The 21,802-nt window shown below is 43.4% G+C and overlaps 1 protein-coding gene across 3 annotated transcripts in view; it reads right to left on the bottom strand.

Annotated features, from left to right (window-relative positions):
- Fam120b (family with sequence similarity 120B) overlaps positions 1-21,802 on the bottom strand; it is a 79,702-nt gene that overhangs the window by 19,925 nt on the left and 37,975 nt on the right. For all 3 annotated transcript variants that reach the window (XM_036168517.1, XM_036168516.1, XM_036168515.1), the window contains exons 5-6: positions 12,673-12,845; positions 9,793-9,885 (exon numbers count right to left, since the gene is read on the bottom strand). In XM_036168517.1, coding sequence (XP_036024410.1) covers positions 9,793-9,885; positions 12,673-12,845 — 266 coding nt within the window. The remainder of the gene's footprint in view (positions 1-9,792; positions 9,886-12,672; positions 12,846-21,802) is intronic.

Genomic DNA, 21,802 nt, shown 5'->3' with positions numbered 1-21,802 from the left:
ACTGCCTGTCTGTACAGACCTCCAGGTCTTCTATGGTTGGTATTGAGATTAAAGGTGTGTGTCTGCCATGCTGGCTGTATCCTTGAACGCAGAGATCCACCTAGCTCTGCCTCCCAAGTGCTGGGATTAAAGGCGTGCACCACCACTACCCAGCTTCTGCTATAGCTTGCTCTGACCCCAAGGCAACTTTACTAATTAATATACAAATAAAATCACATTTCAGTACAAATAAAATATCACCATAGTCTACCATGAGCAGAACTTAATTTAATACAATATTTCTAAAGTCCATTAACACAACCCTATTTTTTTCCATTTACAGTATGAATAAAGAGAACTGACTCCTCGAACCTCCACATACATGAGCTTCTCTTTCACCTGTTGTATCAAGATTATAATTTTTTTTGAGGGGAGGGCTCTCTATATAGCTCCAGCTGGAATTTCATATGTAGATCCTGTCTCTGCCTTCCTCCCAGCAGCTGGGATAAAAGGCATTCTCCAGCACACCCAGCAGGACTGCAAGTTTGGACCTACAGATCATGTTTAATTTGTATCTAGGTAATTCAATTTAACAAAAAAAATTATGAATGGCATTGTTTTCATAATTCAGTTTCTTTTTTTAAAATTTATTCATTTATTATGTTCACAGAAGAGGGCTCCAGATCTCATTACAGATGGTTGTGAGCCACCATGTGGTTGCTGGGAATTGAACTCAGGACTTCTGGAAGAGCAGTCAGTGCTCTTAACCTCTGAGCCATCTCTCCAGCCCCATAATTCAGTTTCTATGTGCTCACTGATAACATTGGAAATGTAACTGGATTCTGTATGTGGGTCTTTCATCCTGATGCTTAACTCTTGCTAGGAGATTACTGTTTTGTTTTGGCTTTGCAATTCCCTTGGGACTTTCTTTTAGAAGATTTCTGGATAAGATGGCAAAAACAAAAGCTGCATTGGACGGAGTTGCTGATTACAGTTTGGGATTAAAGGGAATATGAATATTTTATCACTCCATCTGCTACTTTTCCAAATCCTGAAATCGTTGATCAACACTTCAACAAGTTTCTTCTGCCACAGGGCCCATGAATGGATTCGCTGCTGCCACTCAAAACGCCCTCCAGGCTCCAAAGCAGCTCTTCTTCACCCAAGGAAACTGCATTAAAAGATTCCTGCCAGGAAATCTACAATACAGCCATAGGAATGTCACATAAAAGGTTCCCAGTGACTGCTCCCAGGTACACCATCAACGCTGCAAATGAAGAAAGACAGAACTGCAGAGGGAGCTAATCAGGAGCTGTCACTAGTGCTTTGGGTGCCACACAGCCATCAGCAGCTCCCAAGCCTGTGGGAGGGCAGCAGCCTCAGCTGGCCTGAGTTTACCTCAGCTCTCCACAGCCACCAAAACAGTTAAGAAAACTCCACGCACAAGGGGAGCTGGAAGCCTGGGTAGCAGAGGTGGGTGGGGGGAATGAGATCATTTCAAAGCAACAGGCAACATAATCTCCACCAGGACCGTGGCAGCAGGGCAGCCCAGAAGAAGAATTCCACATTCAGGCTCCTGCTCACATTTTCTTACATCTTCCCAGCTTTCCTTCCCCACTACAGCTATTGCTTATCTACACAGTACAGGAGGGCACTGTAACAGGCCAACACTGTCCCCTACTGTTCATTACACACTCACGCTCTTGCTTTCTTTTCCGATACCTATTCCACTTGGTGTTGCATCTCCCAAAGGCCACGGCTGGCTTGGTTTACAATCACTAAGTATATCTTTACTTCTTTTCAGTCCACTATTAATCCAAATCCCACCTTTCCATCCCATTTTCCCTTTGCTTAATGATTACCACGCCCCTTCTCCTCTGCTTCCATCTAACACCTAAAGCTTACTGCTTGTTTCACCATGGCTGTTGACCTCTTCTTCTCTGCATTCACACTAACATTGCTAGTATTCACAGTACTTCTGGGGTCCACTGACTTTCTAAATCAATCCCTACTAGTAAGTGGCTGTTTTGTGGTTACTGCAACCATAATACTGGTGTTGTTTAACTACTGGAGTTGCAGCTGGTACTCAACCCACAGGGGTAGAGTGTAGATGGGAGTCCAGTGCCTGAAACAATAGTCTAACAGATGACAACATCATAACTGTATCAGAACCTAGTCTCTTCCAAACATTGCAAACATGTCCATGTAAAGAAGAGAGGCAAGCTGAATTAAAAGAACACAACCAACCAATCTTAGCCTATATGGTAACCACAGATGAGCAAATCCCAATGCAAAAACACAAGTAACAGGAAAAACCAAGACAACTCATATTATTTAGATGAAATTCTGGATGTAAGATCAAAAAGAATGATTATAAATATGGTAAACATTATAAGGAGGACTCCAATATTTTCTATAAGAACACAAACAGGCTGCTGAATGAAATAAGAAGCTAATCTTAATCTTCTTCTACAACATAAAAAGAGAATAAAGAGATAAATACTGAAGAAAACCTAATCCAAAACAATGATAGAAAAGAAAAACACAATAGGTCAAATAAAAAGTCCTGGCTAGTAGCCAGGCAGGAAGGATAGGTTAGGCGGGACAAGGAAGGGGAGAAGGCTGGGAACAGGAAGGCTGGGAGGAGACACTGCCAGCCGCTGCCAGGAGAAGCAACATGTAAAGACACCGGTAAGCCACAAGCCATGTGGCAAAGTATAGACTAACAGAAATGGGCTAAATATAAGAGTAAGAGCTAGACAATGGTAGGCCTGAGCTAATGGCCAAGCAGTTTGAATAATATAAGTGTCTGTGTGTTTATTTTATACGTGGGTTGTGGGCCCGCGGGGGCTTGGTGGAACCTGGAGAGAAGCTCTCCAACTACAGTAGACAGTCTCACCAATAGAATGGACCACGTGGAAGCAGAGTATCAGGGATGAACTCTGCTTCTTGGTGTGAACCCAGGGTCCCTTTTCCTTCTCTCTCTCTCTCTCTCTCTCTCTCTCTCTCTCTCTCTCTCCCTCCCTTCCTCCCCTTCCTTCCCTCCTCCCTTCATTTTTTTTTTGTTTGTTTGTTTCAAGACAGGGTTTCTCTATGTAGCCCTAGCTGTCCCAGAACTCTCTCTGTAGATCAGGCCCTGCTGCCTCTTCCAACCTTTCCATTTAGCCCATCTCCACTTCTCTGAGACACTCCCAGACCCCTGGAACCATTTTCTACAGGACCCCCAGTGGTCACACTAGTCTAGGACCTGGCAGGTGACCTTCATTGTCCTTCCAGCCCCTACTCCAGCCTCCCCAGAGTCACTCTTGGTCCTGCTGAAGCCTACCAGCAGAAGCCTCTCTTCTCTGCCCACCCACCTTCCTTCCCTGGAGACTCAACTTCCTGGTATGGACCAGGGTCTCCCCAGTTCTTTCCCACGACCCTGTTCAGCCTTTCCTTCTAGCCCATCTCCATTCCTCTGTGACACCTGCTGACCCCTAGAAACACTCTTTACCAGGGACCCTACAGTCACCACACTTGGCTAGGATCCAAAGTGGGCAATAACAACTAAAGAATGGAGCACCCATGCAACAAAGACTAGACAAGATGTCTATAGCAAGAAACACTTCGAACATCTTAACTCTAAATGCCTAGGTCTAAACAAAGCACAGACACGAAATAGCGAAGACAGTGTGCCTCCTACGGAAGGCAGCAACCCTACTGCAATAGACATTGAGAAAAGCAGTTCAGCTGAAGCACCAGACCAGGACTTCAAAATAGCAATTAGGAATCTGTTCAAGGGCCTTAAAGAGGATCTAAACAAATGCTGTAATGAAGACTATGACAACAGAAACAGCTGAACAAAATAATGAAAACACTTCAAGACACGAAAATAGAATTTAATAAAGAAAAATCAAACTAAACTACAACTGGAAATGGAAAATTCAGGATGTCACACAAAAACTTCAGAGGTAAGCCTCACCAACAGACACAGAAAGAATTTCAGTCTTAAAAATAAGGTAGAGGAAATGAATAGCTCAGTCAAATAAAATGTTAAATCTAAAAAAAAAAAAAAAAAAAATACAGACACAAACATCCAGGAAATCTGATACACTATAAATAGATCAAACCTATGAATGAGAGGTAGAAGGAGAAGGAGAAGGAGAAGGAGAAGGAGAAGAAACCCAGGTCAAAGGCACAGAAAATATTTTTAACAAGAATTACAGAAGAAAATTTCCCTAATCTAAAGAAAAAGATGCCTATCAAGGTACAGGAAGCATACAGAACACCAAAAATATAGTCTAGAAAAGAAAGCAATTCCCCATGACATAATAATCAAAAGACTAAATGTATAGAACAAAGGAAGGATATTAAAAACTGCAAGGGAAAATGACCAAGTCATATATAAAGGCAGGCCCATTAGAGTAACACCTGACTTTTCAATGGAGGCTCTGGAAGACAGAAGAGCCTGGGTGGATGGTCTATAAACTCTGAGAGACCACAGATGCCAGTCCAGAAGGCGTTAGGAGGAAAACTTCAGTCTCAAGAGGTTAGCTACATGAAAGAGGAATAAAGAATAAGGAATAAAGAATCCCAGAACAGTAAATCCAAAGAGGAGCAAAACCACAACAAAATAACAGGAATCAATAGACACTGGTAACTCTCAATAGTAACAGTATCAATGCCCCAATAAAAAGACTCAGACTAACAGACTGGATTAGGAAATGGGATCCATCCTTCTGCTATACCTCTGAACAATTCACCATCAAGGAAAGACATCACCTTTGGGTAAAAGTTTGAAAAAGATATTCTAAGTGAATGGACCTAAAAAGCAAGCTGATATAGCTGTTTTAATATCTGACAAAATAACACTTCAAACCAAAACTAATCAGAAGAGATCAGGAAGGACATGACATATGTATTAAAGGAAAATGCCACCAAGAGGACATTACAATTCTAAACATTTATGCACCAAACACAAGAGTACCAAAGTTCGTAAAAACAAATATTATTATGGCTAATATAACATATTGACCCTCACACAATGACAGTGGGTGACTTCAATACCCCACACTCGCCAACAACAGACAGATCATTAAGACAAAAACTAAATAAAGACATGCTGGAGTTAAACAACGTCATGAATCCCAGCACTCGGGAGGCAGAGGCAGGCAGATCCCTGTGAGTTCAAGGCCAGCCTGGGCTACCAAGTGAGATCCAGGACAGACACCGAAACTACACAGAGAAACCCTGTCTTGAAAAACAAAACAAAACAAAAGTCACAAATCAAAAGGACAGAACATTTCACCCGAACATTAAATATACTTTCTCCTCAGCAGCTCATGGAACTTTCTCCACAACTGACACTGGGACGCAAAGCAAATCTCAGCAGATACAGGAAAACTGAAATAGCATCTTGTACCTTATCTGTCCACCAGTGATAAAAAAGTTGAACAACAGAAAGAGCAGAGGTATACAGACTTATGTGAACTAAACAACTCATTACTAGATGAAAAATGAGAAAAGTCAAGAAGAAAATTAAAACCTTTTTAGAACTGAATGAAAATAAAAACACATCATACCCAAATCCATGGGACTCAATAAAGTTCCAAGAGGCAAGTTCATAGGACTAAGTGTCTACATGAAAAAACGAGAGCCATCTCACACCAGTTACTTAACACACCTGACAGCTCTGTAACAACAAAGAAATAAACCCCCAAACAGCAGACGCTAAGACATAATCAACAGCAGAACAGCAGGGCTGAAACCAATGAAGCAGGAACAAGCAAGAGCAAAGCACGGAGAGCCACTGAGCCCCTCAGCCCTCCCCGCACTCAGCCCTGGCTGGGGTCACTTTCAGCTCCCACCTGCAAATCAGTCAACCACTTTTGGGGCTCTTTCTGTCCTGTGCCCTTCCACCAGCAGCTTTTCCATCTGGTACGACTCCATCAGCTGTGCAGAAGGACATGCCTTCCGCTCAACAAACGTCTGTCAGCCCTTTCTGAAACCCTTCATCCTCCCTCGGCTGTGGGATTCTCTGCTTTGTGTTTTCTGGGTTTGGAGACAGAACCCAGGTCTTTGTACATAAGTAGGCGAGACACAGTTTTCAGTGACCCATACCACTGGCATCCTCTGCATCATCAACTGCTCATAATCATCCTTCACATTCTTAGTGTCCTCAGCCACTGGCCACTAGCTGTTCGAATTTCCTCTCTCTAAGGCTTAGAATCCATAATCAACAGGAAAACAAGCTCTCTTATTTTTTTCTGATGGATTCTTGAAAGGACTCACAAATAAGTAAGAATAGCAAAATATAAAGATTATAAATGATAAATAAATTCACATAAATTCACATAAAAGAGAAGCACAGAGGCTTCCTAGGGGCAGTTGATAGGTCTCCTGGAGATCCATAGCTCTAAAAATGAAAACATTTTAAACTCTCCACCTGTTCTGTCTTTTTTCAGTCATTTCCTCCTGTGGTGGCCCCTCCCCCTTGCAGTGACTCCTTTTAGAAGTCAGGGCTATCTATCACTGTGCAATGCATTCCTTCTTCCTTCTCTAGGCTTTTAGGTACCTCTAAGGTGGGTGTTCCAAGGCTGTGCTCAGAGGCCAAGACCCAGAGCTGTTCTACACTCTGGCTACAGGCACATGCCTTCAAAAATGCAGGCTCCTGTTCAGGTGTTCCTGGGGTCTCCAAGAGACATGGCTCTGTTTCATCTACGAGTAACTCCTTTCCCTGGTGTGGACTTGCCTAGGGAAAGCTACCCCAGCACGAGGTTAGCCCAGAAGGAATTTTTGCCAAAGTTAAGAGACAAGTTTTCCAACTAGAAGGTGGAGCCAGCAGAAAAGATGAAGTAAAGAGAAGGAGGATGAAGGTAAAAACAGATGGGAGGAAGGGGCATCCAAACCCATCCAACTGCTCATTCTCTTGTCCATCACATCTATCCTCAGAGGCTCCAAACCTGTTACCCTCTCTGAATGCATCACTTGAGATGCTCCTTAAACTTATCCAAAGTTCAGCTGGGAAGCAAGGACTCAAGGGACTCTAGCATGACTTCCACGTTCCTCGTGAACACGGATGGACTAGCTGTGAGGTGAGCTATGGGCAGGCGAATCTGGACTTGTAGATATACTAGTGCAAGTGCCTGAGAGGACGTTAGATGTGCGGGTGCCACAGGCATCAGTGGAGGGATCTGTAACAGTTATCGCTTAGCTGACAGAAAAGCAGGGTTCAGTGACCTTGGGGTTAGTATCACCCTAGACCCACAGTTCTTCCTGTCTTGACTCAAAACTGTTAACTGTAGTGGGTAGCCATTCCAGCTTTGATCTGGAAGTTCCAACCCCCACTGAGGCTTCGGTAACTGTCACGACTATGAGGCAGGGCCGAGAGAGGACCATGAAGACCTGAGATCCGGATGTGCCAGCTCTCTTGGTTTGTGGACCCTGGACGCTGGAGGTGGACTGAGCAGAGTTCTCCAGAGAACACCGGTGGACTGCGCCACACCTTTCCTAGACCCTGTTACCTATCCCTTCATTTGTAAGTTACCCCACAAAATAAACCTCCCTTTTAACTACATGGAGTGGCCTAAATAATGTCACCAATAATTTACGCTTTCTTCTTGTGGAGTTAGGTCCCTATAGCTCCAACATTATGTCTACATTTAAGGAGAAAATGACAACATGGTTCTGGTTCTATCTATATAATCATTAAGGCAGTGAAATCTCCTTCAAATACCCTCATCTCCTACTGCTGGGATGGGTCACAGTATTACTCTTTCCCAAGTGAGAGAAGAAGGTAGTAGGAATGACTGGAATCCTTTCACAATCTGCCTACACACACACACACACACACACACACACACACACACACACACACACGTACACGCACACGCACACAGAGAGACAGACAACACATGAATGGTAGTGAATGGCCTAGAACCACCTGCATCTGCATGTCTATCCTTATACACATACATAGAAGAAAGTTTTGAATGGCCTGAATCCATCTACATTTCTGTGAGTACACTGGACATAACACATAACCATGTTTTCATCTTTGTCTCAGCAATTTTGTACAGTGTTGGAGAATTCTCATGAAAGGGAATGAAGGACATAGAGTCAAGAGTCCAGTAATATGGAACTTGCCACAAGACAACTCAGCAAGAGCAACAACTGACAGATTAGAATCTCTGGTATAGGAGAATCTTCTCCTAAGTTGAGAGGCACTGAGTTTTCCGACCAGAAGGCAGAACCAGGAGAAAAGATTAAGTTGAAGAAAGAAAGTATGAAGGTGAGAACAAGAGAGAGGCATGAAGGATTGGGCCTACGGTCATCTCCAAAGGCCCAAGTGTTAACAGCAGCTTGTAACTGCGCAGTGCATAATGAAGTGAGCTTCCAACTTACTCCCAGAATCTTTATAACTTAAGTTATCAGAGTACAAAAGTTCACAAAAAATTTAAAGATTGTTAGAGTCTTGAAACCAAGAGACTACTATTTTGATTACAAAGATCCTAGCAAGAAAATAATTTCAAAATGACCTTGGAATGTGAGGGCAATCTAGCCATAACATCTGTCATCCCACTGATTACCATGGTTGATTTTAGGTGGGTGTCCCCCCTTTCTCTCTCATCATGCCATGTACATCCCTCCTGATCCAATATTTGCACATGGCCTACGGACATGCTCCTATATACTTCAAATCACCTCTAAATTAATTATACCCAGTGTAATTATACCCAGTGAAATAGTATTTGTTATGCTGTATTGTGGAATATTCCTATATACTGTGTGAATATATGTCACTGTGATTGGGTTAATAAAGAAGCTGATTGGCCTATAGCTAGGCAGGATAAGGTTAGGCAGGAAGAAGGGGCGGAGTCTCTGGGTGGCAAGGAGACACAGAGAGAAAGAAGATGAACATGCCATGCTGAAAGAAGGTACTGCCACGTGGCAGAGGGTAGATAAGAAATGCAGGTTAGTTTAAGTTGTAAGGGCTAATTAGGAACAAGTCTAAGCTACCAGTCAAGCATTTATAATTAATAATAAGTCTCTGTGTGGATATTTGGGAGCTGGCTGGTGGCCCTGATGAAAAATTCCACCTATACCATACTGTTTGGGGAATAATGACAGGAAAAAAGTCTGTACATGTTCAGTACAGATGACATTTAAAAATGATTATTTTCAATCTATGGTTAGATGGGGAACCTATGGCCATAGAGAGGTTAGTATAAAAATATGTACACAGACCTTTATACATATAGTCTAACTCTGGATTTTTAATGTATACATACATATAGTTTAAAAATAATTCTGTATGCTCAATATAAGTAGCTTTATTTAAATGGTGGACATAAAGTCACTCTGCTATATATGGCTTCTGGGGCTCCACCTTCTTCATAGAAAACAAGACAACAGAACTACAAAGTGCATGCCAAGCACTAGGTGCTGAGTGAGGAGGATACAGGAAGGGCAGCATGGCTCCACCCTGCTGTGTACAAAGGGACGTGACAGTTGAGCTTGGACCAGAAAAGGCACTGTTTCTCTGATGCCAAAGAGGCTTACAAAAGCTTTTCTTCAAACAGAGATGACCAGACCAAGACCTGGAACAAGCTGCGCTCCTGAGCAAGGGTCCAGCAGTTGTTGGCTTCGGAAACCACACCTATCTAGGAGTCATGGATGGAGGATGACAATCTTTTTCCTTGTGGAGACACCCTCACCACACATGCCTGCCTTGTGCTTCCTATGAACAACAACGGGAAAAGGCTAGGAAGAATGCTGACCCTGTGACCACAGCATGGTTGCCTCTGTGGCTGTGATGAATGAGTATGACTATACCTGTAAGTTCATAAGCTGTGAGGTTGATTTTCCTTGGAGGCACAAAGCCTGAGCAATAAACGCATGTAGATCTTCCAGGGAAAGAGTGTCCACCTGAAAAGCACAGAAAAGGGCCAGTGTGAGCGTACTGAAAGTGATCAACATTTTTTATAAATGTACAACACACATATACACACAAACACAGAGAGAGGTACACACACAGGAAAACACACATGTGCTCATATACGTGCATAGTGAATGAACAGTGACATGTGTGGATGGGCAGAGAGCACAGTCTCTATTCTCAGCAGCCACAAAGCTCTTAACATTCTGCATAAAATGTCAAACACAGATGACCCAGAGGCTGAGGTGAGGTGGCCAGGACTGAAGGAACATCTGACTACAATCCTGGGTGTAACCTTTGTCCTTGGATCCCAACAACATAAATAAGGGTCCCAAAGTATGAGGCCCTCCCATTCTCTAGAATCAAAAAGTGTGGGAGAAAAACCAAAGGAAGACAGAGAAATGAGGGCAACACAGACAGAGAGGGATTAACTTGGCCTTTAAAATAAGTTATGTGATGAGGAGACCCAAGGACATGGTAGCTCTCCACTCAACCTCACATACTCCTGAGGCTGACACTGTCTGCGACACCGTGATAGTAAATCTTCAAACCAACACTACTGAACTTTGTATCGCCATGGAATAACACACTCTAGGTGTGTCTATCAGGGTGCTTCCAGGAAGGCTTCACTTGGAGAAAGACCCATAATGAATGTGGGTGGTGCCATCCCATGGGTGGAGGTCTGGACCGATAAAACAGTGAGCTGAGCCTCAGCATGTGTTTTTCTTTGCTTCCTGACTGTGGAAGCAATGTGCCTTCCCCACCACAATGAACTGTTCCTCCTCAAATTGTACCAAAATAAACCTTTTCTCTCTCAGTTAGCACTCTAGGGCTGTGATGAAACAGCATGGCCAGAACAGCTTGGAGGGGGTGTATTTTGCTTAAACTTCCAAATCCTAGTGCATCATCAAAGGAAGTCAGAGCACCTGGCAGCAGGAACTGAAGCAGAAGCCGTGAGGGGAGCTGCTTACTAGCTTGCTTACATGGCTTGCTCTGCCTGCTTTCATAAAGCATCCAAGACAACCAACCCAGGGATGGCATCACCAACAGTGAGCTGGACCCCCCCCACAATCATCAATCAAGACAAGGCACCATAGGCTTGCCCACAGGCCAATTTGGTGGGGGCATTTTCTCAATTGAGATTTCCTCTTGCAAAGAGACTCTAGCTTGTGTCAAATTGACATAAAAGTAGCCAGCACAATAACCACATTTGTAATCAAGCAGAATCAACATGGTAACTACTTATGAAGCAACTCTACTCTTACACAGAGCACTTTTTCAGAGGAAGGAGTAACCGTGGCAGCACAAACTATGGGGGGAGAAACAGAACAAACCCATCACAGAAACGTAACCAAGAGCACCTGGGAAAGAAAATGCTTGCATATCTCCTTCAGATAAAATGGCCCCAACAACCAGAAAGAGCACTGGCTTTCTGACACCCTAACCTTGAAACTCTTGGAAAGACACTGTCAGCACTTGACCAAGGCACGAGCTACCACTCAAGTGAAGGCACAGCTAACAGATCTGGAAATGCTGACCTGTCACCACCCTCTTCCATGTTTATTCCAAAAGAGGCATCACCATTATATGAGTGAAAACAAAATCTGCAAATGTAGTATCTGTGACAAAGCCAAGCACAAATACAGATTTTAAAATCTGTAAACTGCCATTTCTGCTTAGACTAAAGACTTAGTATTTAATTTTACCCACAATTAGTCATGTTTGGAGGCTGTTCTTAAAACACCAGCCTAGTGGACAGCCATGTCTTTTCTCACAGATAACTAAGCATGATTCGTTAATTTCATGGGGTTTAGAATTCACTGTGAAAACAAGCCTCTGGCATGCCTGTGAGGGAATTTTTAGACTGGGTTAACTGAATAGGAAGATCCCCAGTTGTGGGTGGAGATCCCAGGCTGAAGGAAAAAGGGAAAGCTGGGCCCAGCATCTATCATTCTGCTGCAGGAACAGGACCGACTGCCTTGTGCTCCTGCCACCCTGATCTCCATCTGGAGAGACTGCCCGCAGACTGTGAGTCAAGTAACTCTTCTTTCCTTAAGTCACTCTGGCCAGGAATTTTACTGTAGTAAGAACCAAAGCTTTAAATGCATTTCCACGATTTCTTCAAATCAGACTTAAGTCTTATTAAGTGTGTTAGACCAAATCAAACTAGTTTCAATTCAGTTCTAATGAATGATATACAATTTTACTCCATGTTGCATAGCAAAAGTGCTAAGTTAGGAGAACTGGTTCAGTAGTTAAGGGCACTTGTTGCTTTTGGAAAGGACAGGGTTCTACTCCCAGGATCCACATGGTTGTTCACAACTACCCATATCTCCAGTTCCAGGGAATACAATGGGCACTTCTGACCTCCATGGGCACCAGGCACACAGGTGGTACACATGTATACATGCAATGGGTGGAGCAAAACACTCACACACATAAAATGAAAGCCTAACCTAAGCTCACCTACATAAAACCATGGCATTTTTATAATTTAACCTTCTAGGTTTACTACAGTATTCTGAGAAGACAGTCAATCCTGTGAACAAATAGACACCACCACTGACTTGTTGATACACTAACTCTTTGTGTGAGAAGTCCTGACTTAACATCTCTATGAGCATATTGAAGAATTAATTGTGTTCCGTGGAAAGAGGTCATGGGAACTGGCCCACAGAAACACTCACAGCACTCAGGAAGATGAGACCAGAAACTTGTGGCAGTTACAGCATCTTTATATGTTTATTATATGTAAGAACCGTGAGCGCAGCATTTACCTGGACAAAGAGGTAGATTAGGAGGCAGCACAGCGCTCTCATCGGGCTCTCAACAGCCTGTAGCTCTTCTCTTGAGGAGGAGAGGTTGAAGCAGGCTAGCAAAGTGTCCAGGCGCCGGGCCTGTGCCGCTGGCTCTTGGCTCAGCCACAAAACTTCCAAACTAGGTGTTCCCCCTTAAAAAAAGAAATTCATATAGCATGATCATAATAGACTTTTGGAAGTACAACAAGGAATGATTCACACCTCTCCTCTATCGGATTTACTTGGGGCATTAAGGCTTAAGAGAACCAGAGGGCAATGTTGAGTACAGCTTCCTGGTTTCAAGAAAACAAACCCACAGGGCCAGCACATACCCCACTGACCTATCCTTTTCAATAACTAGGTTTGTAGGGAAAATAGGGCTTTCACTTATATTCATGCTGTACACCCTACAGTTAGGAATGCTTTTCAGAAAAGACAACCTTCCATTCAAGGATCTAGTAACAGGATGGCATGTGAGAAAATGCGGTCTGTCCACCCCTTCAGCCGGCTCAGACTCCTCCAAATTGGTCATTTTCAAACTTTTATGTGCAAAAGAATCAGTTGCAGGGACTTTGTGATGCATTTTCTGGGATACATATAAACCTGCTGACCCGAGAGGTGTATGTGCTGGTGACTGCATTTGAATAACCGACAGCATGGGATCTATGGCCACAAACCACCAAACAAACATTCCTAAAAGGTAATTTTTAGTGTTCCATTTCTTTATCATGCAGGTACATAGAAACAATTGCATACACATGAGATGAGAGAGAGAGAGAGAGAGAGAGAGAGAGAGAGAGAGAGAGAGAGAGGTGTCTTTACTTGTTAACTTGACAAGGACAAACTGTCGTGAATACGGGTGACAAACTGCGGCAACTCTACACAAATATGAAGGTGCTGGTCTAAGAACTATGATGGTAGCACCTCTCCCGGCAGATGTGGCTCTCTGCTGGGCACTGATTGAAAGCCTATGCCAAAAGTCCAGAGCAACTAGGGTGGAATGTCTCACGCGATCACAATGAAAACAAAGCAGCTAACCAAACGGCATCAGAAGCCAGTGACTCAAAGGAAATTCTTTTTCTTCCTTTGTGTCAACACTGCCAATCACTCTTCCCAGTAGTGAATTTCCCACCATCAGGAGCAACACAGTGCGGCAAGTCACTTGCAGTCCTGAAAGGCTAGTGTTTCATTTACCAAAAGCATTTTTTTTGGTTATTATTTTAGGAAGAACATTTTCTTTGAGAGAAAGAAATATAATTGTCACCTAAGAGACTGGTACTCAAGCGACCACACTCCAAGGGTGTCTGAGAATCTAATGGAAACGATTCCCAATCTTTACGATGGTCTGCCTCAGAACTAAGAAGTTTTGTTTTAAATGGTTGAAAGGAGATAAAAAGAAAATGGCTCTTTGCTAGCACAAGCGAATATAAAGTCCCAATGTCAATTCAAAGTTGGTCAAGTTTCCCTGGAAAGTTGCTGTGTTCACTTGTGCACATACTAGCTGTAATTCCTTCCATTTGATGACAGGTTACAAGTAACCGGAAGTCACAGGACCCACAAAGCCTACCACATTTACTATGAGACACCAGAAACAAAAGGTTTACTAACCTCTGATATCAAGGAAATAATAAATTTCTACCACTATACTTATTTCAAATGTTAAAGTATTCAGAGATTTTTTTTTACTATAAAAGTCAAATGTTGCAAAGTTTTTAAAAAATAAAAAGGTAAGAAGACAAAATAACCTGCACTTCCCCCACCCAGAATCACAGTCACTGAAGTGATGAACCAGGGGCTCCCTGACTGAACAGTAGTGATATTATTCATTCATGGCCTTCATTTGTTCAGGGACTCAAGTCCAAGAGGTAGCTTTAGATACTGAGCTGAAAATTTTAAGCATCTGTCCAACAAAAGACAGTGTACTGGGGGCACTGTGGGGAGAGTTCTGACCAAGCATCTGTGAGGGCCTACGTCTGACCCCCAACTACCAAAGAAAATCACAACAAGTCAACTATTATTTTTTTCATTTCTTGTCACAGAAGTGTCTAATGGCGCCTATGTACTGATGTCTGTAATCACAGGTACTCTGTCAGCTTATATGAAGCAGATCCATATAAATGATGCCAACTACTGCCTTGGAAGAACCTGCAGTAAAAAGATTATGCATCAAGTGCAGTGGCACACGCCTTTAATCTCAGCACTCAGGAGGCCGGTGTATCTCTGTGAGTTCAAGGCCAGCCTGGTCTACAGAGCGAGTTCCAAGACAGCCAGGGCTGTATAGAGATCCTGTCTCAAGAAAGAAAGAAGATCATGCAAGCAAACAGAAATTTAAGAATGCAAAGACTGAGGGGTGGTATTTAGCTTTCTGTCAGACAGATGCTTAGCATGCAGAAGCCCCTGGGCTTAAATCCCAGCTCTGCAAAAGAAATGTAAAGATTTTACCACAAAATCATTGAAGGTCAAATGGAAAAACCAGAGAACTGAGGAAAGGTTCTAAGGAGGTTTTCATGAAGGAGGGGCAGGCACGTGTGTTCTGAGTGCTGTTGGAAGAATGCTTCTGGAACTGTAAGCAGGCAGCAATGAGCACGTGCCAAGATCCTCTTCCTTTCCCCCCATCCAAGCAAATCTCAAGTGCAGCACAGCTGAGAGCCACCGACACAGGCAGTGAGGTTTTACTTGGTGCTCCCTCTGCTCACACACAAAAGTCCAATATCACATTAGCCACGTGGCAGGGCAGCCAGAAGAACAAGGGTGATTTTAGCTCAGTTTCAGAGGAGTCGCTGCACCACAGTGATGGCAGCAGAAGCTGCAGCTACTCACACTGCCGCCCACACACTGTAGACCCGGGCTGTAATCCGAAGCAGGTAAGGCTCACTATGAGTGACCCACTGCTCCAGGCAGACCCTACTTCCTGAAGCAGCCACAGCCTTTAGCATAGCACCACTATCCAAGGACCAACTGTTGGAGATAGGAGCCTGTACAGAATTTCCGAATAAGTCATAACAAATATAAAAACATGTAATCTGTGGAGCATGAGAAGACAGTCTTCCACGCGGCACCTGCTTCTGAATAACAAGGCACAACCGTGGGGACTGAAGGCCCAATGGGGGACAAGATAGGCCTGTGTCACCTTTCAGGAGCTCACAGCGTGGGGAGCAGCAGGAACTAACCACACGACACTAATGCAGCCATGACGACAGAGTTCTAGAAAGAAGTTAGGTGTGAGATATGACTGAAGAAAGGAATTAGCTAGTGTGAAGAGACATTCAGAGATGAGAAATGTCTCAGGCCTTTAGGATGAAGCCTTGGAAATAAAATGGAGGTGACCACAAAGGAAGCCGTAATGGGAACTGACTGGAGACGCCAAAAGGAAAAGGGGAAGGGCAGGCCAATCCTAAGAGAAGCTGAGGTGGCATTCCCTGCATTAGAAAACAGAGGCATCCATTGCAAAGTGTGGCTCTGCAGTGGGGCCTCACAGGGACCAGTACAGAGCCCTGGGCTGTAGGCAGTGGTGCATATGAACGGACAGACTGCTTCTTTGGATCCTGGTCTTCAAATGCTGTGGACACACTGGTGACCTATCAGCAATGAATAAAAACGAATGTGGAGCTGGCAGGCTCCATTCTCTCCTCCCAGCCCAGTGTCTTTTTGGAAGAGTAGCAATCACAGCATAACCTGGTAACTCAGAGGGACAGTCCTGGGCCCATCCTACTATACCCAATTAGAAAATCTTGGGAGTCAGCCAGCAACTGGGTTTTTGCATTCAAGCCAGGAGATTCTGATACTTGCAAAGTCCCTATATCACCCAGCATCCTTGACATCCTTTACCATTTACAGGCTAAGGTATATTTACCAGTAATGAGAAACTGGCTCTTGAGAAGCCTGGAAATTAAGAGATTACAGAGAGCCACCAGAGTGAAAAACCATACCTCAAATCTCTCTTTTAAAAAAATAAAAATGTGTGTGTGTGTGTGTGTGTGTGTGTGTGTGTGTGTGTGTGCTTGTGTGATGTGCATGGAGGAGCTCATCAGATTCCCTGGAACTAAAGCTATAGACTGTTGTGAGCTGCCATGTAGGTGCTGGGAGCCAAAGCCAGCTCCTCTGCAAGAGTGCTCTTAACTGTCAGGCCATCTCTCCAGTACCTCAAAATCAGTCAATCAAAATCTCTCTCTCTCTCTCTCTCTCTCTCTCTCTCTCTCTCTCTCTCTCTCTCTCTTCCTCCCTCCCTCCTTCCCTCCCTCCCTCCCTCCTCTTCTCCCCCTACTCAGCAATCTTTTGTTATATTTATATTCAACAGAAACTCAGCAGTGTACATTTAACATGGTTTGGTGGAGAGTTCTTTGGCCTATGTCTTTTCCAGCTTGGCAATGGAAGGCACAGACCTAGGATACTGCCGCTTAGCTGATCTTATTAGATCTGTCATTGTAATTAGTCCTGATAGCTTCCACTAGCATAGCCAGAGTTACTTTGCCTTCAGAGTTAACTTGTGTGAAGGCAATGATGGTGCATGTCTTCCTGTGACCAGTGCCCCAGTGTGGCTTCCTCCTTGATGATCCAGTAGGGGACACTATCTTGCAACACAGAACAGAAGACCACCAACTCAATGGGGTCTACATCATGGGTAATCACTGCCGGCTGAGACTTCCTGTTCCCGACCAAGGAATCATGGTACTGACCTCTACTCAAAGGACAGGTGGTCTCTCAATGGGGTTGTCCCCTTACCCAGCAGCTTTCTTTTCAGCATGAGCCAATCAACTCTTTTTTTTTTTTTTTTTTTTTTTTTGGCTAAGTCTTTGGTCTGTACTTGTGGGCAAGCTTAGGAAGCTGCGCAGATGTTTGATGGTCCAGGGCCTGGTGAACTGGTTAATTGCAGGAGGTACTTTTAGCACTTATAGCCCTTTGCTGCTGCAGCTGAATGGATTGGGTGAGATCTCTTTGGGGTTAGATGTCTTATCTAAGGCCACAGTTTTGGGGCCTTTTCTCAAACAGGATTCACCATCCTTTTGGCCTCTTGCTTCTTCGCAGCAGAGGCTGCTGGTGCCTCCTTCTTCCCCTCAGAATCCTTTAATGTAGGAGAAATTCATTCCCAAATGCAATCAATAATTTGTTTAGTCATGGAACACCAAATGCCCAAGTCCATGGAATGTAGGAGAAAGCATCTCTGTGGTGTTCTGGAGAAGCTGTGGTCTTTTATGACACACTGCACACACCAAGGCTTTGTCTCCAGGCATCATAAATGAACACTTCAGAATATGTGACCCTCTGATGCATCTACACAAAGGCTTTTGTTACAGGACTTTTCTCTTCCTTCTCCTATAGGTCTCCAGTAACCTCTTTACCAGTGTAGGGTAGGGTATGTTTTGAAGGATGCCTGGATTAATTCTTTTTAATAGTAAGCTCTAAGGAAAATGACTAACTGGTTGCTGAGACTGCCTAAAAATAGAGATTTTTTTTTTAAAGTTAAATAACTGTACTGTATAAAAAGTATGTTTTAAAAAAATTGCCATTATAATATATATATTATGTACACAGATGCTTTGTCTACATGGAGGCCTGCAGACCAGAATAGGGCATCAGACTGTGAGGTGCCAAAGGGTATTGGGAAGTGAACTCAGGACCTCTGGAAGAGCAACCAGTGCTCTTAATCACTGAACCATCTCTCTCTAGCCCCAACAAAAAGTATGTTTAATAGAATTATAACATGATCAGCTCAGGAGGTCAGCTAGCATAGGAAAGAACTATATACATACACTCTCATCCACAAATCAACATGAATGTACAGGCACAACCACAAATACACACACACACACACACACACACACACACACACACACACACACACACACTTTTGTAATATGAATTGCTAAATGGACTTATTAATTAAAAAAAAAACCCAGAGCCAGATATTGGGGTGAAAGCTGAAAGATCAGAGAGCAAGCTAGGCACGTCTTACCACTAGGAGATCCTCAGCCTAAGAGAGCTACTTCCTGTATACTCTCACACCTATATACCTTTCTGTTTCCTGCCCTCTTACTTCCTCTCTCTGCCCAGCCACATCACTTCCTCTTGTCTGTCTGTACAGACCTCCAGACCTCTATGGTTAACTAGTGCTGGTACTAAAGGCATGTACCACCATGCCTGGCTCTGTTCCCAGTGTGGCCTTGAACTCACATAGATCTGGATGAATTTCTGTCTCCTGAACACTTGGATTAAAGGCATGTGCTACCACTGCCTGGCCTCTATGTTTAATATAGTGGCTGGCTTTTTCCTCTGATCTCCAGGCAAGCTGTATTTGTTAGAGCACAGTTTAAAAAAAAAAATTTTTTTTTTGAGATAGGGTTTCTCTGTGTAGCTTTGCTCCTTTCCTGGAACCCACTCTGTAGCCCACGTTGCCTTGAACTCACAGAGATTCTCCTGCCTCTGCCTTCTGAGTGCTGAGATTAAAGGTGTGAGCCACCACTGCCCGGCCCATAATTTTTTTTATTTTAGACAAAAAAAAAGGGGAAATGTGGTGATATTTTATTTGTGCTCTAACACACTTTCATTCACATGCAATCAGACTCATTCACACTTGTGATACACACAAGCAGACACATTATCAGGTGCACATTCTCTCTTCAATTCACACATTCACACACACACACAGTCTCATCTAGAGTCTGGGCTAAAACAAACCATTGAGGAGCCAATGGAACCCCTACACTTCATGAACAAGGAAAGGAGAGCTGAGGTATTTACAGCTAGAATCCAGAGACCAAAACATGCACTCTTGTCTCCAGACCACAGTGAGTGAGCATAGCTTCTAAACCTAACTGCAAATGTGGTAAAAGTCTATGTGAATAGTCTAGGCTTCAGGAAGGATGGAGTCCCCGAAGCCAAGCAAGGGGAGGCCACTTCTGAAAACTGCAAGACATATTTGGGGGACTACAGTGGGATTCCCCAAATAAGTATCAGTAATACCAAGTTTGTGTTTTCACAGCTATAAACATAAACGAATAAGATATGACAGATAAACATATAAAGATGTGAAGTCAGTACCTGCATGTTCTCTTCATATGGAAATAAGCAAATTAAATGCTAGGGATTTTTATTTATCTTAAAGGGGTTTCTTGTTACCTATTTTTAAGCGAGAAATGTAACTAAAATAAAGCAAACAAACAAACAAACAAACAAACAAAAACCTCCAACATATATAGAATTGTCTGGCTTGTGGCCACTCAGGATAAGAAATGTGAAGCTATCAGTTAAAGAAAAACCCCTGAATGCTCATATTCAAGTGAATCTCATCTGGATACATTTCAATTGCCTATTTCTCATAATAAAAAAATTATTCATATATAAATGAAGTAGACTGCATTAGAATACTAAATTCTGTCCACACATGGCTAAGCGATCTACTTTCATGTCTGCTGCTACCCCATTTCTATCTAGTGCATTCACAATAGCCACAGTGGTTCCTAAAAGGTGGATGGTGTAGACTGCAGCTGCTATCCTGCCATACATATTCATGACAGTTACTTGACAGCTCCACACTGTTTTCTTCACAGGTGGGCCACAAAGCTGCATCAACAGGTGACTGTCCACATATTCAGGACACAGAAATCGTTCCTGACCTATGTATATCATCAGGGTAGGAGGAGCCAAAACAAGAAAGCAGTAACAGAATGGATCAAATACAGAACCATTGTTCACGAAATGTAAGGCTTCACCTTCTTTATTCTGTAAGAGTCTTCTAAGATATCCTGTTGTAAGCCTGTGGTAAGTCAGATGCCCTTATGTAGTCAAAAAACTGTTTACTTACGTGCTGAACAACACTTAACAGTTATTCAAGAGAATCAACCAAGCAATTAGTGTATCCAGTCAGCTTCCCTGGGCTTCTGAAGTAAAGATTTACTTAGAATGACTCAAAAACAACACTGGGAAGAAATCACCTATTTTCATCCAAAGAACGTCTACTTCTGCAGACAGGCATGGCTATTCCAGACTCAACCCTCAGGACACAAGACCATAAATGAGGTGAGGAATGGAGGAATACATGCACTTCTCAAGCCAGAGAACGAAACTAAATCCCTTCCCGTGTTACAAAACACCATCTTTCACAATGCGTTACCAAGTGGTATATTGTGCATACACACGCAAGAACGTAAACACGGGAACACTGAGGGGGAGGGGAGGGATATGACTATCAATGAGCTCTCTGAATACAGCCGTCCAGTACCTTTGACCACTTGAGCTGATATAACACACTGGGCAGGTCATAGCAACAGAGCCCTTCCTTGAGGCTCTGGAGGCTGGGAGCCTGAGACCAGAGACTTGTGTCTAGCGAGGGCCTATTTCCTGGTGCACAGACACTGTGTCCTCATGGGGGAAAGAGCAGGACAATTTCCTCTGGTGTCCTTTTATAAGGGCATAGCTCCCACCTAATTGTCAACCACTTCCCAAAGGTCCCTTGGCTGTCGAAAACCATCCTATTCCTGACTCTGCTTCCAATACACAAGTCTGGAGGACATATTTAGAACAAAGCCAACAGGAGCGTGTTGTGTCTTCTTTTACTGTTTCCTTGTTGACCAACTTTTACCCCCCCCCCCCCCCCCCCCGTTTTCTGAACTACCTCCTGCTTTTTTCTTTCTTCTTTTTGAGATATTATCTCACTGTGCAGCCCAAGCTGGCCTTGAATCTGGACCCTTCCTCTTCACGAGTACTGAGGTTAAGACAGGCATGCGCCACTACATCCAACTCTCCTTCCTAATTTTTTAAAAAAATTCATTTACTTTTATTTTATGTGCACTGGTGTTTTGCCTGCAGGTCAGATCTTTGAGTTACAGACAGTTGTTAGCTGCCATGTGGGTGCTGGGATTTGAACCCGGCTCCTTTGGGAGAGCAGTCAGTGCCCTTAACCACTGAGCCATCTTTCCAGCCCTCCTTCCTAAATTTTAAGGAAGCTCTTTTTATTTTTTCTGCAATCCTCTATCCCCCTGTACTTTGTTGAAAATATCTGGTTTCTTTTTTATTCTACTAGTCAACAAGCAAACAGCACTGTTAGGGAAAAGGCCTTAACGAACTACAGAAATGACCTCTGGAATTATAGTCTCGGGAAAGGCCTTTAAAA

Source organism: Onychomys torridus, chromosome 19 (assembly GCF_903995425.1).
Source record: "Onychomys torridus chromosome 19, mOncTor1.1, whole genome shotgun sequence".
Taxonomy (NCBI): Eukaryota; Metazoa; Chordata; class Mammalia; order Rodentia; family Cricetidae; genus Onychomys; species Onychomys torridus.
Note: the sequence above shows the minus strand (reverse complement) of the source record. Positions and strands in the feature narration are given on the sequence as shown.